This window comes from Littorina saxatilis, linkage group LG2 (assembly GCF_037325665.1).
Source record: "Littorina saxatilis isolate snail1 linkage group LG2, US_GU_Lsax_2.0, whole genome shotgun sequence".
NCBI lineage: Eukaryota > Metazoa > Mollusca > Gastropoda > Littorinimorpha > Littorinidae > Littorina > Littorina saxatilis.
The window spans coordinates 74,594,085-74,616,616 of NC_090246.1; the positions used below are offsets into that span (position 1 = coordinate 74,594,085).

Below are 22,532 nucleotides of genomic sequence, written 5' to 3' on the forward strand. Positions count from 1 at the left end.
TTGAACCGCTGAGAGAGAATGATACAAATGGCGGCGTATGCGCACGCATACGGATGTTGGACCGGACATCGGTCTGATATTATGGGATGGATCACTCTTTTTTAGGGTGGTCTCCCTTGTTACCAAGGGGAACGCGTACAGCGTTACCAGCACTGAACTAGAGTTAATTGCTATATGTGAGTTGGGTAATAATATGTAATTTAATCAAAAATTTGCAATGTATTACCTTACTGGGAGAATGCAAGTTTCCAGTACAAAGGACTTAACATTTCTTACATACTGCTTGACTAACATCTTTACAAACATTGACTATATTCTATACAAGAAACACTTAACAAGGGTAAAAGAAGAAACAAAATCCATTAGTCGCCTCTTACGACATGCTGGGGAGTATCGGGTAAATTCTTTCTCGTCCCAACCAATATCAGCCCCCTCAGCTGCTTTGGAAAGACCATGGAACGCATGGTAAACAGAAGACTCCAATGCCATCTGGAGATGAACATGTTCTCCAGACATGCCCAACTTTTGCTGGCCTGAGAAAAGAATTCTGGCCAGAGATGGTCGACCTACAGGAGAAACTGTGGGGCCCAGCGGAGTCCCTGCGGCGAACTGCAAACTTTGTCACGTCAACGAACCTGACAGTGTAGCAATAATACTAGCATGGCAACGGGAACGCAGAGGAAGAAGAATATTTATTACTGATTATGTGAAGAGTTTGTACATAATGTGGTGTATGACTTTTATATAACTACTAATTATGTGAAGAGTGTTTGCCAGTTTAAGTACATTAAATGAGTAAAAGGAAGACAGCACAACATGACATGATATGGAGAGTAAGTACATAATATACACAATGACATTCAAAATAAATACCAGTGCAAGTCCACAAAAATGAAAACATGAGACAGTAACACTTCTACCAGTGATCGCGTTGAGAGGAGTATATCCTGTGGAGAATGACTTTTATATGTGAACAAAATATGCCTATTAACCCCTTCACTGCCCACCCCGTACTAATTACGTGGTCATTTTCGGTTTGTCGTACGCCCATAACCGTAGCTAGTACGGGGGATTTGGATCAGCAACATTTCAGGACATTTCTGAAAACTAAATGGGAGGTAACCACTGTCCAAGTACTTGTAGGGGTTCTAAACACAGTTCTTTCCCATTGACCGTTTGGATAAATTAGTACCACGTGGTGAAAACTTTGTTAGAAGTGTACAACCGATCTATAGGACTCAAACTGGCGGCCGAAAGTCAGACCTCAACTCGTAGACCTGTTTTCAAGTGATACAGTGTTCTGGAAGCTCTACAAGAAGTGATTTATGGATTACCACACAGAAGAATACTTTTATGGGCTGTAATGTACCTGATGTTTGACACCAGTTTTAGCAGTGTTTTGTGTGGTTTTACGTGCTGCAATGTGTGTGTAAGTCCGGAAACTGTAATTTTTGACAAAAATGGTCATCATATCAATTTTTACTATAACAATCACAAACAAAGTCCAATGATCATGTCATCACATAATAGCCAAGGGTATAAGCAAAACACATGCCAAAGATCTAAGAGATATCTCAATAAATGATCGAGCAGTGAACAGATTAGTGAACATACCGAAGAAAGCGAAATTTTGCCCTGGCACACAGCAATACCAAAATGCTGTTATACTGTGGCAGTGAAGGGGTTAAGCTGATATAGTATGAAATGAAATAAAATGAAATACATCTCAAAAACGGAGAGAAAAATATTCAAGACCCTAGCTGCAACACCAACTCTAATAAACCAGAATTGAAAAGAGAAAAAACATTTTTAAAAAACAACAACAATCAAGTTAAAGGAGAGTAACATTCGCAGAAGCAAACAAACGCAATGTAACCATGTAAACAACATGTGCAATTGCAAAACCAATCTCAACAACAATAACGTTAATATCTATACAAATCTACACAACAACACAGAAAAAAACTAGTTAAGTAGAACAAAGGTTGTAAGTACACAGGGTATAAAGACATGAGGCTTTGTTTGTTTGTTTGTTTGCTTCACGCCCAGCCGACCACGAAGGGCCATATCAGGGCGGTGCTGCTTTGACATATAACGTGCGCCACACACAAGACAGAAGTCGCAGCACAGGCTTCATGTCTTACCCAGTCACATTATTCTGACACCGGACCAACCAGTCCTAGCACTAACCCCATAATGCCAGACGCCAGGCGGAGCAGCCACTAGATTGCCAATTTTAAAGTCTTAGGTATGACCCGGCCGGGTTTCGAACCCACGACCTCCCGATCACGGGGCGGACGCCTTACCACTAGGCCACCGTGCCGGTATAGACATGAGGCGCCAGACTATAACATTTTTCACAGAGTACTGTACTATTCATCCTTCCCATGTACACAATCACCCTCACAGGTTTTCATTGGGGTGTGGGAGTACTTTCCCTTGAAAAAAATTAAAAAAAAGAAATAGTGTGGCAAAATTCTGTGCAGTGGGATTTTTTTATGTTGAATACATTTATGAGACTAGTCACCCTGTGAAATTAACTAGGCCAACAACAGAAAACAAAATTTCTAAAAACTAGGCCCAAAAAAAATTAGGGTCGGTAGGTCAGTAACAATTACAGTTTTTAATTGTTTAACAATTATTTTAATTGTAATTTCTGTATATATATATATTTTTTTTTTATTAAGGTAGCAAAAAAAGGCGGTGGCCACACGATAGGTCTCTGAGACTGAGGGGAAGGGTTACCACCTCCGTGTATTCTTTCCACTTGGGAACTCTAGGTTCGTGGTTGGAAACGACGTTAAACACCAAATAAAAAAAGAAAGAAAGAATCCGCTGTAAAAGCCTGGACAGATCTGCAGTGATGAACACAATCGTTTACACAAGTACTGTAGCTTTAAATTCTGACACTTCACACTGGTGTCTTCCAGTTCCAAGCAAATTAAAGACAGTTCAATGTGAACTTATAGCAAAAGATGTTTTTCCTTCAAAGGGATGACATCATCATGAATCAGAAAAGAGGCTGTCATGTTCTGAAAGCGCTACAGGCTTAGGGGCAAAATGAATGCTTAGCAATGATGCAACAATGAAAGCTAAGAATGTGTAATTTATGATGGCATTCCCCCAAATGGCCAGCACACTTTCATTCCGTTCTGTAACAAGCAGACGCTTCCGTTAAAAACTGAAGGTTTACAAGAATTGTCTACTGCTGCTAAACTATCAGTTCATGCCACTAAGCCTGTGTTCTGAAATCAGCCCCAAAAAGGCCTATTTCCCATAGCTGCTATTGCTTTTTGTATGTTTTTGAATGAGAAAAAATTACTGTATTCGATTTACAGGGTGACCCCCAAAAAAAGAGTACCCAAACAAAATGTCATAAATTGAACAACAATAAAGCAATCTTCATAAAATTTATTTACACACACAAGTAGCCTCTGCATGATTTGCACAGAAAAATTTAGTGTTCTAGCTTGTCTTTCAGAAAAGTTATGCTCATTCTACAGAACATGCTCCAAATGGCCTCCCCCGGATTTAAATCCCCCAGATTTCTATCTTTGGGGGTTCCTGAAAGACAACGTCTACAGGAACAACCCACAGACAATCACAGAACTCAAGAGAGCCATCACAAAAACCATTCGTGGAATCTCGCAACAGGAGTGTGTGCGGGTGATTGATAACTTTGCGCGGCGAGTTCAAGTTTGCCTGCAGCGGCGCGGAGGCCATTTGGAGCATGTTCGGGCGGGGATGTAGCTCAGTCGGTAGAGCGCTGGATTTGTATCCAGTTGGCCGCTGTCAGCGTGAGTTCGTCCCCACGTTCGGCGAGAGATTTATTTCTCAGAGTCAACTTTGTGTGCAAACTCTCCTCGGTGTCCGAACACCCCCCGTGTGTACACGCAAGCACAAGACCTAGTACGCACGAAAAAGATCCTGTAGTCCATGTCAGAGTTCGGTGGGTTATAGAAACACGAAAATACCCAGCATGCTTCCTCCGAAAACGGCGTATGGCTGCCTAAATGGCGGGGTAAAAAACGGTCATACATGTAAAATTCCACTCGTGCAAAAAACACGAGTGTACGTGGGAGTTTCAGCCCACGAACGCAGAAGAAGAAGAAGGAGCATGTTCTGTAGAATGAGCATAACTTTCCTGAAAGACAAGCTAGAACGCTAAAATTTTCTGTGCAAATCATGCAGAGGCTACTTGTGTGTGTAAATACATTTTACGAAGATTGCTTTATTTTTGTTCAATTTATGACCGTGACGTTTTGTTTGGGTACTCTTTTTTTTGGGTCACCCTGTACAATAGGCTGCCATTTTTGTGACTACACACTCAGTAAAAATAAATCTGATACATTAAATGTTTTCATTCAGCCAAAGTCCGACACAAAAGGCTGCCGGCAAAGTTTATTATAGTGACCCTTATTTTTTTGGTCACACATGTCTAGATATCTGTTCTGAAACGAGCAACATGTGTAAATAAGAACCCCCCAAAATATAAAAAGGTTTTTTGCTTGCTGTTCCCAACTCCTCCAGTTAGGGCAAAACTAGCACTAGCAAGTTCTAACACTGTCAAAAAAAGATGCACAGTATTCACATTCCTCAACTGCCCTTTGCTTTGAATCACTTGTTCTAGTTTTTAGTTCGTTCTACTCTAAAAGGTCCATGGACTGCACAAACTCCTGCACACCGTTATTTAGTATTCTCAGCGCTTACCTCCCTTTGATTGTTGGTCTACCTATGCTGTATCTGTGTTTTGAAGCAATCAGAGAGCTGGTGTTTGTGTTGCTAATGTTTATCACGTGTACATTCTGAAAATAGCACAAGACAGATGTACTGAAAGAAAATACATGGGCTGTCCAGCTGTGTAAATCTAACTACTGCTTCTCAGTCTTCATGGTAATAAGAAGGTGAAGACAACCAAGTATTGACTGCCATACCACTGCTCCTGCTAAAAAAAGAAATAGCAGCAGTTTATACCCTCAACACTAGAACAGAAAAATACAAGCAAAGCTCATGTATTTCCTGCTCATTCACTTGAGATTCTGTCCTTGGCCCTTCTTCGACTTTGGGCGACCTCTTTTCTTCTTTTGCGTTGCAGGCATGTTCTGGGTGTCTGAAATCACCAGACTGGAATCTGAAGGGAAAAAAATTAAAAAATGAATTGTGTACTTCAGAACATTGAAGTACATAAATGTTTAAATGGATGACTAATGTATACAGTCGAACCCTATTTTAATACTTCTACAAACCTGAGAAGATCAAGTTCTTAAAAAAAAATGAAATCTCAAATTGGAGGTGTACTTATGTTATGAACATAACATTTGAAAAATCAAGGTCTTAAAGGCATAGAAAGCTGATGAATATACACGCTAATTGCTTTACCCAGAGCTGGAGACAGACTAAATTAAGTTCCCTGCAAAATATTGTGGTCTAGGAGCCCTTAAATGTTGAGATATTTGAATTTTTATTTTGATCTAGATGGTCCTATTTATAGATTTGGCAACACATGTAACGTTGATGCAAGGGAGCTAACACCGCGGCTTTGTTGACATCCTCACTTTTTCAGAGGCTAGAACAAGCTGTAATGCATGTATTATGGTCCGCGCATGGTGACATATCGTCATTATATGGTCTTATGGTGCGTTTGACATCGATTGTGGGCAAACTACACTTTGTAAACACGGGAGTGCGTTAGTATGCCTTTAAAAAGAGGGGTTTCACTGAACTTTCTGTACCATTTGCATGTCTTTTAAAAGGTAGGATTGCAAAGCAGGACAAAACTTAATTATTCTTCTATAATATTAACAACACATTTTTCAGACACCTTTTACACAGAATTTTTTTCTCTAAAAACACCCAATCCCACCCGGGTCAGCTTAGACAACAGATAGACAGACAGACAGTCACCCACACACATAAACCCCCCTCACTTACCCAAAACATTCTGAACAACAGACGGGTGAGCAGCAATCTCCAACAGCACCAGGGTGGTGGGCTGCAACAGCGGACAGAAGGCGCTGCACACTGACAGGGAGTAGCCGTCCTTCCTGCCATACTCGGGTCCGATCAGCGTCGAGATGGACTCATAACTGCTGCAGTACAAGTTGCACAGAGGCATGAGGGCCAGGAACCTCATCAAGCCTCGCACGCGGAAAAACTCGTGGCAGACCTTCCTGAAGTACTGCTGGAAGTTGACCACCACAAAGTCGACCGGCTTGAAGGCCAGCAAGGGCACTACAGTGCGTAGCGCGTTACCCCCTGCTGCTGCTTCCTGGCACTCCTGTGCTGCCATGGCCATCTGAGTGCTGTCTTTAAGGCTCTGGATGAGGGTCAGGTAGTCAGAGCAGTCGTCCAGCTTGGCCCTGTCCAGGACAAAATCATCGTGGGGAAAGATGGTAACTTCCGTGACCGGGTTGACCTTGGTCAACCACACCTGCAAGGTCAAGGCCTCTGCGGCGGTGGCCACACGATGGTCTCCGGGACTGAGGGGAAGGGTTGCCACCTCCGTGTCTTTTTTCCACCTGGGGAAAAATGCAAGAGAATAAGTTGGATTTCACACTTTGAGAGATAAAATGAAAAATGGTCACAAAGGAGAAGGAAATGGTTTTAAAGTTTAACAAGAAGGGCAAAGCCCATACGACTCACATGCTTGACCTTTACATGACCTTGACCTTCAGGGTCAAGGTCAAATAACTAAACCTAGCAATGACATCATACACTAAGAACTGCTTTACACATTTTTCCTACCAAAATACATGTGACCTTGACCCAAGGTCAAGGTCATCCAAGGTCATGCAACACAAAGCTGTTAATTCAAGACATAGGAAGTACAATGGTGCTTATTGGCTCTTTCTACCATGAGATATGGTCACTTTTAGTGGTTCACTACCTTATTTTGGTCACATTTCATAAGGGTCAAAGTGACCTTGACCTTGATCATATGTGACCAAATGTGTCTCATGATGAAAGCATAACATGTGCCCCACATAATTTTTAAGTTTGAAACAGTTATCTTCCATAGTTCAGGGTCAAGGTCACTTCAAAATATGTATACAATCCAACTTTGAAGAGCTCCTGTGACCTTGACCTTGAAGCAAGGTAAACCAAACTGGTATCAAAAGATGGGGCTTACATTGCCCTATATATCATATATAGGTGAGGTATTGAATCTCAAAAACTTCAGAGAAAATGGGAAAAATGTGAAAAATAGCTGTTTTTTAGACAACATTTATGGCCCCTGCGACCTTGACCTTGAAGCAAGGTCAAGATGCTATGTATGTTTTTTGGGGCCTTGTCATCATACACCATCTTGCCAAATTTGGTACTGATAGACTGAATAGTGTCCAAGAAATATCCAACGTTAAAGTTTTCCGGACGTCGGACGGGGGGGACGGACGGACGGACGACTCGGGTGAGTACATAGACTCACTTTTGCTTCGCATGTGAGTCAATAACAAGAAGGGCAAAGCCCATACGACTCACATGCTTGACCTTTACATGACCTTGACCTTCAGGGTCAAGGTCAAATAACTAAACCTAGCAATGACATCATACACTAAGAACTGCTTTACACATTTTTCCTACCAAAATACATGTGACCTTGACCCAAGGTCAAGGTCATCCAAGGTCATGCAACACAAAGCTGTTAATTCAAGACATAGGAAGTACAATGGTGCTTATTGGCTCTTTCTACCATGAGATATGGTCACTTTTAGTGGTTCACTACCTTATTTTGGTCACATTTCATAAGGGTCAAAGTGACCTTGACCTTGATCATATGTGACCAAATGTGTCTCATGATGAAAGCATAACATGTGCCCCACATAATTTTTAAGTTTGAAACAGTTATCTTCCATAGTTCAGGGTCAAGGTCACTTCAAAATATGTATACAATCCAACTTTGAAGAGCTCCTGTGACCTTGACCTTGAAGCAAGGTAAACCAAACTGGTATCAAAAGATGGGGCTTACATTGCCCTATATATCATATATAGGTGAGGTATTGAATCTCAAAAACTTCAGAGAAAATGGGAAAAATGTGAAAAATAGCTGCATAGCTGCCAACTTTCTGACAATGAAATTCCTGTGGGGGCCCGGGGGCCGCAGTAGGCCCCGGTGGGATCCCAGGGCAAAGCCCCTGGTGGGGGTCAGGGGGCAACGCCCCCTGAAGCTGAAGATTTTTTGTAAATGAAGGTGCCAAAATTGCTTTTTTTTATGGTATATTATGATCAAAATTGACATTCATTTAAGATCGAGGCACAACTTATTTTCTGCACATGCGCACACCAACGTGGCTGGTCTCGGTTAACCAGAGCATCTTTTCACCGGTTTGTTCCTCCAAAGAGAGGCTGCTTACACAAAGTATTTTAGAAATTTCGATTTTCGGGAAAATCGAACACATTTCGGGATTTCGTGACGGATTTAAAAAATCGGGAGATTCCCGAAAAATTCGGGAGGGTTGGCAGCTATGTAGCTGTTTTTTAGACAACATTTATGGCCCCTGCGACCTTGACCTTGAAGCAAGGTCAAGATGCTATGTATGTTTTTTGGGGCCTTGTCATCATACACCATCTTGCCAAATTTGGTACTGATAGACTGAATAGTGTCCAAGAAATATCCAACGTTAAAGTTTTCCGGACGTCGGACGGGGGGGACGGACGGACGGACGACTCGGGTGAGTACATAGACTCACTTTTGCTTCGCATGTGAGTCAAAAATCAGAACAAAATGTCCACATTTTCATTGTCTTTCTAAGTCTATAACCCTTGACTTAAGCAAAGACAGGCAATGATTTTCAGATGACTAAGGTATTGTTTACTGCTTCACAATAAATGAAGTGTGTATTAAGATACCCTGAGGAGAATCTAATCTCTAAACATGATACACCAGACCTGGGAACCCCTGTTTTTGCACTTGGAGTATTCTCAAGCAAACTTGGTGTATTTGCAGAAAAATAAGCGTACTCAAAACAGCATTTGAACATCCATGATTCAAACATGTTTCACATGCGTCCGTCGCTATATTAATTACATTTATCAAAACGTTTTAAACAAATGCTTCTTTCAATGTTTACTGGCAAAAACTGTAATCATGTGTCAACATAGTGGATTGGCTTTGAGATGCGCTTGTGAAGAAAAGTAGTCTAGGATGAATTTTTCTCGTCGTATTTTTTCCCACAAACCGTACTTCTCGTATTCTAGACAATCATGCGTACAAAATACGGCGAAATCGTATGGGTTCCCAGGTCTGATACACCTTGACGGAAAGTATGAGATAATCATCAACTTGCTTAACAAACCCACATACTCACTGTTTTCCCGGTTGTGGCTAGTCCCCCTTCATAGTTAAAGTGATAAACTTAGCTGGTCAGCACACACAAAAACACAACAAAGAACAACAGTGAAGATTGTGTTATCACTTTGCATGGCATCCCCCACATAAAATACATCAAACTGTCTCATTTTCACTGCAATTCATCTCTTTCCAAAATACATCAAACTGTCTCATTTTCACTGCAATTCATCTCTTTCCAAAATATTCAAGACAAAACTAACCTTTTAATGTTCCCCAAATCAACTTAATTTATGCCTATGAAGAGAATTTAAATCTAAAAAAAAAAAAGGGTTAGAAACAGGAAACCCACCAGAACAAGCCGCTGTAGGCTTGCAAGAATGCCATCAGCTTCTGACTGTTTTGACACAGCCGGACATCCACAGCCAGGGCAGTGAAGTCTTGCTCCTTCAAGTGAAACACTTGCACAACGTGAAAGTTTTCCATGCACTTCTCCATACCAGAGGAAATAGCAGCTTGGACATCCTTCTGCGCTCTCTTGTCGCTCAGGTTCTCAAAAATCTGCGCCTGGAAAAAGTTTAGAAAATGACTGTAGTGCATCACTTACATTATATGAGGCATTTTAAGGCATTGCTGAAATACAGCGCTTTTTGTCATGGTACCCTCAAAATGGATACAAAAACCTTGTTTTCTACTGCTCATGTGCTCCTCACCTGCATCAATAGAAATGACATAACACAAGAGATACGCAAGATAGCAAAACAAAACAACCTGTTGTGGATAGATAAGTCTTCTTCTTCTGCGTTCGTGGGCTGAAACTCCCACGTGCACTCGTGGTTTGCACGAGTGGAATTTTACGTGTATGACCGTTTTTACCCTGCCATTTAGGCAGCCATACGCCGCTTTCGGAGGAAGCATGCTGGGTATTTTCATGTTTCTATAACCCACCGAACTCTGACATGGATTACAGGATCTTTTTCGTGCGCACTTGGTCTTGTGCTTGCGTGTACACACGGGGGTGTTTGGACACCGAGGTGAGTCTGCACACAAAGTTGACTCTGAGAAATAAATCTCTCGCCGAACGTGGGGACGAACTCACGCTGACAGCGGCCAACTGGATACAAATCCAGCGCGCTACCGACTAAGCTACATCCCCGTCCCTGGATAGATAATTGATTTGGCTTTCCCCTCGTATGTAAAAGTTGCCAAGTTGGGCCTGTTCTGAAGTTTTTAAGTTTTTTAATTGGTACCTGACGTGTTTGTCAGGTCGATTTTGGGGGTACCCTTACTTCGGCGGTGGTCACATGACACCTACAGCAGAAATCTTTGATCCGAAAAGTGTGCCAGATAGCCCAGTAAAGGGCCTTTAATGGCATATAAGTTTGAATAAAATAGTATGGGAATGAATGTTTTAGTTGGGATACGAAAATGGGTGCAATAATTTGTGTGCAGAGTTGTGGCCACGATATCAGCTTCTCGGAAACATATTCTATTACTTTTTAAGCAAAAGTGTTCTGCAAAACACCTAGCACAATGTCTAGTTCATGTTACTATTATTAACATCTGAATAACTATTAGTACTACTACTACAGGCATGGGAATTGAAAAAAGTAAAAAAGGCTGAAAATTTGTAAGTAATGGCAAAGTCGATGGCGCGAAGCGCCTAGCCCTGCTAGGGGGGTTCAGGGGCATGTCCCCCCGGATTTTGTTTTCTCCAAAGAACCCAAATGGTGCAATTTGGTGTCATCTAAACTCCAAGTTTGCCATTAAATTCAGTTTTTAGAACCATTTTTGCCTCCCCCATTTATTTTTTCGGCAGACACTTTGGCGTTTTCGGTGGAACAAAAAAAAATTCGGTGGAAATTTGCCTCTCGGCGGACAATTCCCATGCCTGCTACTAGTAGTATCACTGTAACAAAACAAAAAAACAAAAAAAAGAAACAAAACAGTTGCGCCAAAACAAGCAGACATTGATACTATTTCACAAATAGTGTCTGCCCAATGCAATCCTTCTTATCACCTGTATGAGGTAGTTGTTGAGCCTTGTAGTCAGGTGGCTACTGTCAAAAAGCAGGTTGACCAGCGTTTCACCATTATCAGTTCTGCAAAACACCATACAACTGTCACTTCATCTTAACTAAGAGTAAGACTGTCACAAATAATATTGATAAAGCGGTCTGTCCCTTTACCTCATCCCATCTCTCTCCATGTTCAAAATAATTATAGCACCTGTTCTGTCAACCCTTTGTTAACAGCCGACGAGTCGCATTATACTTGTTCGAGTCTAAATATCGGACCCTATTGCTACGCTGAAAACGCAATAGCGATTACATAGCTGTTCTGACCTTTATTTGTTGTTCCAAACTTACAAAATGACAGTTTTTGCGTCGATGCGTTGATCTCAGGTTTTGATAGCAGACGCCGTTTCTTATGCGCATTAGTTTTGCGCAGGCGCCACACTGACTTTGGAAAAAAACTTGATTTGACAACACAGCTGTTAAACAGCTTTTTATTAGTTCATTCGTATACAACAAAAAGAAGTTTGAGTTTTTTTACATTTAGTCAAGTTTTGACTAAATGTTTTAACATAGAGGGGGAATCGAAACGAGGGTCGTGGTGTATGTGTGTGTGCGTGCGTGCGTTTGTGTAGAGCGATTCAGACCAAACTACTGGACCGATCTTTATGAAATTTTCCATTAGAGTTCCTGGGATTGATATCCCCGAACGTTTTTTTTCGTTTTTTTTATAAATGTCTTTGATGACGTCATATCCGGTTTTTCGTGAAAGTTGAGGCGGCACTGTCCCGCTCTCATTTTTCAACCAAATTGGTTGAAATTTTCGTCAAGTAGTCTTCGACGAAGCCCAGACTTCGGTATTGCATTTCAACTTGGTGGCTTAAAAATTAATTAATGACTTTGGTTATTAAAAATCGGAAAATTGTAAAAAAAAAAATTTTTTATAAAACGATTCAAATTTACGATCATCTTATTCTCCATCATTTTCTGATTCCAAAAACATATAAATATGTTATATTTAGATTAAAAACAAGCTCTGAAAATTAAAAATATAAAAATTATTATCAAAATTAAATTGTCGAAATCAATTTAAAAACACTTTCATCTTATTCCTTGTCGGTTCCTGATTCCAAAAACATATAGATATGATATGTTCGGATTAAAAACACGCTCAGGAAGTTAAAACGAAGAGAGGTACAGAAAAGCGTGCTAACCTTCTCAGCGCAACTACTAAACCGCTCTTCTTGTCAATTTCACTGCCTTTGCCATGAGCGGTGGACTGACGATGCTACGAGTATACGGTCTTGCTGAAAAATTGCATTGCGTTCCGTTTCATTCTGTGAGTTCGACAGCTACTTGACTAAATGTTGTATTTTCGCCTTACGCGACTTGTTTAATTTTGAACAAGACTACTTTTGAAGAAGACCAAAACACAACATCAACGGAAAACTAGAAACAACTGAAGAACTAGGATGCAACAAGGGGAGGAAAAGAGAACAGCTAATCCGTACAAAGCGAGCAGACGGCAGCGACGTTTCCAGTTTGGGTGAATGGCATTTAGACTTGTCTCGTCATGAAGCGAATTTTTCAACCTCAGTTATAAACGACTACATGAATGTTAGTGCCATGGGTTGTACATCAATACTTCAGAGGGGAAGTGGGGTATTTAGTGTGGAGTTACGAGATAAGAAAAGCCGAATGCGAAAATGTGTGTCAGTCAGCAACTGTGAACTAAGCTCACAGGCACACAAAAACGGCTGTTTCGTTTTACTCCCCTGTTTGTACTACATCTTTTGACTTTGGGCATTTTGTAGTGTTTAGGGACATAAAATAATAGGTTTAGGCCTGTTTCATCGGGAAGTTAGCAGAAAAGGGTATGCTATCGACATTTGTAAAGCTGAAAAACATTCCCGGGAAGAATTTCAAGTTGTCAGTGTATGCTGTTGTCGATCAGTGAAACATCGTGTGGTACAGGTGGGTAAACCGGAACCATGCGTCTTTGTTATTGACAATATGCTTTTCGATATTGAGAAAAATGGCCGACTTCCGTAGCATTATGCTTTGATGATCGAAAGAGACCATCCAATCACAGCCCCCGAATTCCCCCACGTGTTCATCAGAATAGCTATATAAGTTCCTAAAACAGTTACACACATCAAAATTCATCCCTCCAAATAACTGCTTCAGCCTAAGCCTCCAAAACCAAGCTGAAGTTTGTTGATCTTATGGACGAGAGAATCCTCCTCAGGAGGCATCATTAATGTAGGGAATCGGTGTGACCATCTAGCCATCAATGAACAAGTGATTCTAGACAAAAAAAATGATATGTTTGTTTCTGATGACAAGGCCAAAAAATTTAGGGTTGGTAACGGTAAGTCGGGGCGATTTTTTTAAATTTTTGATTGAAGTTTCTTTTCCCATTAATACAGGTATACGTATGTGGCTTTTTGTTGGCTGGGAAAATTGACGCAAGCTATGTCCCCTGGATTTCGACGAAAAGTAATTTCTTTTGTAAAGTCTGCAAAATTTAGTTTTGTCATTTTTATTTTTTTTAACAAACAAGTTCTAGGGTTCCTGCAGGGCAGAGCTGATACAATTCAAGGAGTTTTCAAGGACATTTCCAGGACCAAATAAATGCTTTTCAAGGACATGATTTTCCCCAAATTAATGCAAAGCACCAAGCTTACCTTCAGTTTTTCAAGTCATCAAGTTTCTGGTGAATTTCTATTAGTCATTCCGTAGTTGTTTCCCCTTGCCAACTTCCGGGAAGGGAAGCAACTACGGGTGACTAGTAATAGTTCATCTGCTTTCGTTTTCACTCGATCTTTTATTCTCCCAAAATGTGTACTGTATTTGACCAAAAAAAAGGGGGTTGCATTTTTTTTTAAATAAGACAAGCTGCTGACGAAATGTATAGACAACAATTTGGAAAAATCAAGTACTTTTCAATGACTATTTAACAAAACTCTATTTTCAAGCACTTTTCAAGGCCTGGAAAAGGTTTTCCAATTTTCAAGGAGTTTTCCAGGGTTCAAGGACTCTGTACGAACCCTGAAGTTCTAGGGTTGTGAGAAAAAAAAAAGGGTCGGTCGGGGAGAATTGTTTTCTTGGCCCCATCCTGTTTACTTACTCAAGTTCTTTGATGAGGTCGACCATGAAGAAAAGAATTAACTGGGAGGGCAGAGTCTGCATGGTGACCTTCTGCCAGACACACACACTGTCAGCCTTGACCCTGAACCTGTCAGCAGCCATCCCCAGCACCTGGTCTTGGACATTGCTATAGATCTCCATATCACTTGGGATCAGTAGCACACAGGCTGAAAAAAGCATCACACATTTGTTAACAGCAGTTCAAATACAGGTACAAAGGAACCCTCGTTTTAAGAGATAAACAAATCTGAGAAAATCAGGTCTTCAAAAAGGAGGTATTCTTTAATTGGAGGTAAATTTACACAGATTATGAACAGAAAATCTAACAAGAAGGGCAAAGCCCATACGACTCACATGCTTTACACATTTTTCCTTCCAAAATACATGTGACCTTGACCCAAGGTCATCCAAGGTCATGCAACACAAAGCTGTTAATTCAAGACATAGGAAGTACAATGGTGCTTATTGGCTCTTTCTACCATGAGATATGGTCACTTTTAGTGGTTCACTACCTTATTTTGGTCACATTTCATAAGGGTCAAAGTGACCTTGACCTTGATCATATGTGACCAAATGTGTCTCATGATGAAAGCATAACATGTGCCCCACATAATTTTTAAGTTTGAAACAGTTATCTTCCATAGTTCAGGGTCAAGGTCACTTCAAAATATGTATACAATCCAACTTTGAAGAGCTCCTGTGACCTTGACCTTGAAGCAAGGTAAACCAAACTGGTATCAAAAGATGGGGCTTACTTTGCCCTATGTATCATATATAGGTGAGGTATTCAATCTCAAAAACTTCAGAGAAAATGGGAAAAATGTGAAAAATAGCTGTTTTTTAGGCAACATTTATGGCCCCTGCGACCTTGACCTTGAAGCAAGGTCAAGATGCTATGTATGTTTTTTGGGGCCTTGTCATCATACACCATCTTGCCAAATTTGGTACTGATAGACTGAATAGTGTCCAAGAAATATCCAACGTTAAAGTTTTCCGGACGGACGTCCGGACGGACGGACGACTCGGGTGAGTACATAGACTCACTTTTGCTTCGCATGTGAGTCAAAAAAGCATGGTCTTAAAAAGGAGGAAGTCTTAAATTGAGGAGGGGTGGGGGGGGAGCCTGGTTCGAATTCGGGCCGGGACAGACACGGGTCAACTTTATGTGAACTTTATGTGCAGACCCAGAGACGGAAGCCATGTCCCACCCCTGTGTCACCACAATGGCACGTAAAAGATCTCGGTCATTCTGCCATAAGAGCAGATGGCTGATAGTGATACCAACTAAACACGCATACACTTGTGTATCTCGTCAAAAGCCGTGAGGGCGTAAAACTCAAATCATATAACACATATGAGGCGAAATATTTAGCCTGTAGGTCATTAAGCATTATCTCTTTCCATTAAGGGGGGGGGGGGGGGGCTAAGGAGGTGGAGGGGGGGGGGGGGGGCTAAGGAGGTGGAGGGGGGGGGGGGGCCAGGGTTCCACTGTTGGAAACTCCCACAGTGTGCAAGTTAGAAATAACAACACATGAGAGCTTCAAACAGTCAGGGTTTCAAATCTCTAGAAATTTCAAGACCACAGGGATATCGACCTCGTAAGAAAGTGCAAAAGCATGAACAATCTGCCGGGCTGTAGCAACAATTCAAGAATCCCTACAAGAAACAAGAGGCAAAGCCTTCAAGGCTCACGTAAGAAATCGACAAATAGTAACACAAACTCAATCACTCCGTCACACACACACACACACACACACACACACACACACACACACACACACACACACACACACACACACACACACACAGTAAGCATAGGTGAAACTGTGCAAGAAAGCGAGACACTAGATCTGGATCTGTCTGTCTGCATGTACAGGACACGACTGCCAACTAGTCTCGGCCCGCTCAAAATAACAATGACCGAGACGCGTGACGTCTAACCCTCTTACGCCAGAATGTGACGTCTTCAAATGACGAAATGTTAAAGTTTCTACCACAGACATACACACGCACACACGCACACACGCACAGACAGACAAAGTTACGATCGCATAGGCTACACTTCGTGAGCCAAAAATTAAGGAGAAAGCAGACAAAGCAAGGCAAAAGGAATGGCAGAGCAGTGGGAAAGACCAAAATAAAATGTTTACCGTAGTGCATAATTGAAACTGAACGGCATAGAGTGGTGTGGATGACTAAATCCTTGTTTTCCCGTTCTTCCCTAATCCCTCCACTCCACAAACTAGAAGTGGTTCACAGTTTTATGATCACAGTGACTGAATCGAAAAGACTGCTACTTAGTGTTATAATGTCAACAAAACATTCTACAATCAGTTGTAAGGTAAGGCCCCAGGCTGGGGAATTAGAAACATTGAATTATTTGGTGTGATTTTTGCCTGACCACACGCAATCTCATTCCCCATAGCCCATTTTGTGGGCTTCACTCATAACAAAGGAAAAGCTTTCTACTTAACCTACACCAGCTTACCTTCGCTTTCACCACCATCTCCACCTCTCCTGTTCATCTTGCTGGGAGAAGAAACACCCCTGACAACACTGGTGACTGGGGCTTTCCGTTTACGGAAGTTCTTCTCACTCAGCAGACCTCCTGCATCCCCGCCTGGATTGGGGCCTGTGTCCATGGCAGTCCTGCTTAAAGCGCCATTAGTCTCACCGTTTGTTTGCGTCTTGGGGGAAGTGTTCTTCTTACTATTCTTGCTCTCTTTTCCTGAGGGGGGTGACTGAAGTGCGTCTCCCGAGGAGTCTTGGCTGGTGGCCATTTCTTCAGTGGTGCCATTCAGACTCCGGCTGCTGTTCTCTGGACTTTCGCTGTGACTCTCATTCTGCTTGGACAAGGCCACTGCCTGAGGTGATTTAATAGGACTAGGCTTAACAATGAGTGTTGATTTGTGTGGGCTGGTTGGAAGGGGGCTCTTCCTTGGGCTCAGCTGAAATGGTCGCCTTGGGCTGGCTGCAGATCTTGCAGGACTGTCTTTCGCATTTTCATCTGCATGCTGCAAGTTCTTCAGAGGGCTTGCTGAATGGCTAGGCAAACCGTTCACCAAACCATTTTGTGGTGATTTTGCGGGGCTAGCAACAAACGCTTTGAGGGGACTGCCTTCTGGTCTAGGACTAGGGCTTTCAGAAATACCCTGTTTCAGATTACCTTTAGAAGGACTAGCTTTGTTGGGGGAACCCACTCCCACTTTATGCACACTGTTGCCAGGCACTGAAAGATTGTTTTCCAAGCTCACGAAGCACTCGTTTAAGGACTTTTCCAGAACTGGCTTTTTTTGCGGCGACAAACGCAGAATGTTTGGAGACTGGTTTTCAACACTTCCCTGAGCGGGCGACACATGAACCACAACAGTGGCAGTGGACACAGAAGCAGCCCGAGTCTCTGACACCTCATCAAAATGCAGCAAGGGTGTGTCTCCACTCTTGGAAGGGTCAGCCTCCTCTGTGGTACTTTGCATGCCAGGATTGCTCATCTCTTCTATCAGGCTGCAAGATGGAGGCTGGGAAACCCTTCTAGTCACACGCTGCAATTTGGGACGCAAAAAACCTGAACTGCGACGCTCTTTCAACCGTCGACTAGGCTTGGTTTTAGTTGCCAATGGGGTGGATGTTGTCATTTCCTCCTCTTCTTTGGTGCTGCTTTCTTCTGAGAAAAAAACACACAAAACAACCAACATTGACATCAGAAAACAGTACTTTTTTGTGTTAAACATACATTTCTGTACCAATCATCATGGAACTGCAGTGAGAAAGACTTCCTTCAAGTAAAATTCTGATCCATCATGTTCAAACAATTGTGCCACTTAAATAACACAGGTACAGCATTAAGGAATCACTCAATGTGGTATATAAATTAACTAGAGGAATACCCGGCTTCGCCGGGGTGAATCGCGAGACAGAGACAGACAGCGTGGCGGTTCATCACAATCACCTCTGCAGGCGAAGTCCTGTCAAACGGGATTGAGAATTTTAGAGCTTATTTCTTAGCCCTATATTATCTGTTGTGGCTTCTCAAATGCCAGAACATACAGACAGACAAAAGCCGCTAGACCCCATCACAAACAGAACTCTACAATCCACAGGTTTTTGCCCACACACACACACACAAACACACACACAGAGAAGCCGTATATATATATATATATGTATATCTATATCTATAAATATATAGAGATAGGTGAGAGTGTATTTTTCGCGTGGCTATAAATTGATTCGACCTTTTCACTTTGACAGTAAGAACAACTTACGGGTGCAAGGGAAGCGTTCTGGACAGCGCAGTGACATTCTAAAAATAGTTACTCAGAAACGGGAATTTGGGGTGAACGGCGCGAGACAGAGACAGACAGCGTGGCGGTTCACCACAATCACCTTTGAAGGCGAAGTCCTGTCAAACGGGATTGAGAATTTTAGAGCTTATTTCTTGGCCCTATATTATCTGCTGTGGCTTCTCACATGCCAGAACATACAGACAGACAAAAGCCGCTAGACCACATCACAAACAGAACTCTACAATACACAGGTTTTTGCCCACACACACACACAAACACCCACACACACAGAGAAGCCGTATATATATATGCATATCTGTATCTATAAATATATAGAGATAGGTGAGAGTGTATTTTTCGCGTGGCTATAAATTGATTCGACCTTTTCACTTTGACAGTAAGAACAACTTACGGGTGCAAGGGAAGCGTTGTGGACAGCGCAGTGGACAGCGCAGTGACATTCTAAAAATAGTAATAGTAACTTAGAACTGAACGGGAAAGCCACACGAAGGAAGGGAGATAAACGCCAAACACTGGAGAAGATAAGGAAGAGTTACTTATAATGGTGAAATGAACACAAAAACGAAAATGAGTTCAGCGCTGCGCGCTGAGAGCACGTGTTGAAATATCTCATCGATGATATTGTGTCCGGGGTGTAGCTGAATACGGTGTCCAAATTTGAAAAAGATCCACCGAGAACTTTGGCGTTGTGATGTGGTGTAGCGGCTATGGTGTGTCGGTATGGGGGCCCGGGTAGCTGAGGTGGAACCAAAATAGCTGAGGTGGAACCAAAATCGGTTCCGCGCTGCGCGCTGAGAGCACGTGTTGAAATATCGACCAGGTTGTGTCGTGTCCCGGGTCTACCTGAATATGCCCACCAAATTTGAAGCAGATCCATCGAGAACTTTGGCCGTGCATCGCGCACAGACAGATACACAGACAGATACACAGACACACAGACACTAGTCGTATATATATATAGATATATTCTGGACAAAGCTTAATTATAAAAACAAAATGGTTCTCACATCTCATTATGTCTCAGAAACAGAAAACTTTTTTCTAGTGTGATGAATGACTTTCTCAGTAAAGTCAACTGCACTGCTTCCAAATTTTAATAATGACCAATGTTGTTCGCAGACACAGAAGGCAATAGGTTAGTTTGACCTGAATTCAAAATGTCCTGGCAGCAACAACAAAATTGTGTGTCAAGACATACAGTGTGTCAAAACTATCGGACATACGACCGGCCTGGGTTCAGTACAATGCGTCAGATCAAAAAAGTATGCGTAAATGACCGATGGCCTGGGAACAACACTGAATAACCTTTTGGAAAACAAACAAACAAACATAATCACACACTCACCATGACCAGCATCAGTCTGGTCGGTGACAGGAGTTGCAAACATGAAGTCTGTTTCCACCAACACTTGGCCCAGAGAGGTGCTGGCTTTCTTTTCATGCTCAATGGGCGACATCAAGCAATAGTCGCTTGTATTGTGCAGTGCTGCCGACGTGTTGCAGGACGCGGTGGAAGCTTGGCTGCCATCAGGATCTGAGTTTTCATCATCACTGTCGTGACGTTTGCTATTCTTCTTGCCTCGCAGCTCTGCAAAGAGGAGCCCTTTCTATTGAAAATATTGCCTTGACGGTCTGCAGGAAGTGGCTTTTCTAATGAAAATATTCCTTAGCAGCTATGCAGGAAGTGGTTTTTCTAATACAAATATTCCTTAGAAGCTATGCAAGAAGTGGCTTTTCTAATGAAAATATTGTCTTGCAGATTTGCAAAAGGTTGCTTTTCTAATTGATGACATTGTATTGCCTCACAGCTCTGCCATAAAGCAGCTCTTTCTATTGAAACATGTGCTATCAGTGGGGTGGCTGAACAAAACTTTTTCTTGTTGCAACTACTGAATTGTTGATCAACTCTATTTTTAGTTAGCCATCATCTGTACATTTGAAATACTTGAATGATAGAACCTCTCCGTGCTGGTCAATTCACACTTCAGAGTAATTCTTCTTTTTACATTTAGTCAAGTTATGACTAAATGATTTAACATAGAGGGGGGAATTGAGACGAGGGTCGTGGTGTGTGTGTGTGTGTGTGTGTGTGTGTGTGTGTGTGTCTGTGCGTGTAGAGTGATTCAGAGTAAACTACAGGACCGATCTTTATGAAATTTGACATGAGAGTTCCTGGGTATGATATCCCCAGACATTTTTCCCATTTTTTCAATAAATGTCTTTTATGACGTCATATCCGGCTTTTTGTAAAAGTTGAGGCGGCACTGTCACACCTTCATTTTTCAATCAAATTGATTGAAATTTTGGCCAAGCAATCTTCGACGAAGGCCGGACTTCGGTATTGCATTTCAGCTTGGTGGCTTAAAAATTAATTAATGACTTTGGTCATTAAAAATCTGAAAATTGTAATTAAAAATTATTTTTTTATAAAACGATCCAAAATTACTTTTATTTTATTCTTCATCATGTTCTGATTCCAAAAACATATAAATATGTTATATTCGGATTAAAAACAAGCTCTGAAAATTAAAAATATAAAAATTATGATTAAAATTAAATTTCCGAAATCGTTTTAAAAACAATTTCATCTTATTCCTTGTCGGTTCCTGATTCCAAAAACATGTGATATGTTTGGATTAAAAACACGCTCAAAGTTCAAACGAAGAGAGGTACAGTAAAGCGTGCTATGCAGCACAGCGCAACCGCTATCGCGCTAAACATGTACAGGCTCGTCACTTTCACTGCCTTTTGCACTAGTGACGGACTACGGTCATTGTAAAAAAATGCAGTCCGTTCAGTTTCATTCTGTGAGTTCCACAGCTTGACTAAATGTAGTAATTTCGCCTTACACGACTTGTTTTTATATTCAGGTACGACAGTATTCATTATTTGTAATTTGGAGGTCCCGCTAATAAGAGTACCAGCCAAACCTGCTGTCAAACGGTGTGTTCATTTAACACAAGCACTAACCCAATGAAGAGACATGTATGGCCAAAAGGATGTCCTCTTGCTCTCAGGAGATAACCTACTGCACTTGCAAAACCTAAGATTGCTAAAAAAAAAAAAACCCAGTCTTCCAGAGGCAGAACATCTACAGCACATGATTATCTGCACTAGCAAAATCAGGCTACAAGAGGCATAAAGTTTTTATAGATAAAATTCATCCTTTACAACAGAAAAAAAAGTCTGCAGAAAGCATACCCTCTTTCAGTGTCTTCCGGAACATAAGTTCATGGTTCTTGGAGCAGAATACCCTGTAGAAACAAAAAGAGTAAAACTGATTTTGTTATAAAACAAAATGTATCTTTACTCACCAACTCAAGACAAAGACAGCACAATTAAAATGTCAAATATTAGCCTTTGTGAATAATAATACCATCTTCTTCTTCTTCGTTCATGGGCTTAGACTCCCACATTCACTCATGTTTTTAGCACGAGTGGATTTTTACGTGTAAGATCGTTTTTACCACACCATACAGGCAGCATACGCCGATTTCAAGGGAGGCATGCTGGGTATTTTTGTGTTTCTATAACCCACCGAACTCTGACATGGATTACAGGATCTTTTCCGTGCGCACTGGGTCTTGTGCTTGCGTGTACACACGAAGGGGGTTAAATCACTAGCAGGTCTGCATATAAGTTGACCTGGGAGATCGGAAAAATCTCCACTCTTAACCCACCAGGCGGCAGCGACCGGGATTCGAACTCATGACCTCCCGATTAGGAGGCTGACGTCTTACCACCACGCCACTGCGCCCGTCAATAATACCTCAA

At 41.7% G+C, this 22,532-nt stretch overlaps 1 protein-coding gene across 1 annotated transcript; it reads right to left on the bottom strand.

Annotated features, from left to right (window-relative positions):
• Window positions 1-221: 221 nt before the first annotated feature.
• On the bottom strand, window positions 222-22,013 carry LOC138959712 (AT-rich interactive domain-containing protein 4B-like). The gene is made up of 8 exons (XM_070331303.1): window positions 21,960-22,013; window positions 20,104-20,346; window positions 16,940-18,115; window positions 14,432-14,618; window positions 11,307-11,388; window positions 9,639-9,853; window positions 5,932-6,518; window positions 222-5,131 (listed from the first exon to the last, which is right to left on the bottom strand). The coding sequence occupies exons 1-8, from the start codon at window positions 21,982-21,984 to the stop codon at window positions 5,028-5,030; spliced, it is 2,619 nt and encodes an 872-aa protein (XP_070187404.1). The 5' UTR covers window positions 21,985-22,013; the 3' UTR covers window positions 222-5,027.
• Between the last annotated feature and the right edge of the window lie 519 nt (window positions 22,014-22,532).

Coding starts and splice junctions, on each gene's coding strand:
- LOC138959712 (XM_070331303.1), bottom strand. CDS start 21,984: ATGTTCCGGAAGACACTGAAAGAGG. Junction 11,389..14,431: donor GACCTCATCAAAGAACTTGA/GTAAGTAAACAG, acceptor GGTGTTTTGCAG/AACTGATAATGGTGAAACGC. Junction 9,854..11,306: donor TCAACAACTACCTCATACAG/GTGATAAGAAGG, acceptor AACTTTTTCCAG/GCGCAGATTTTTGAGAACCT.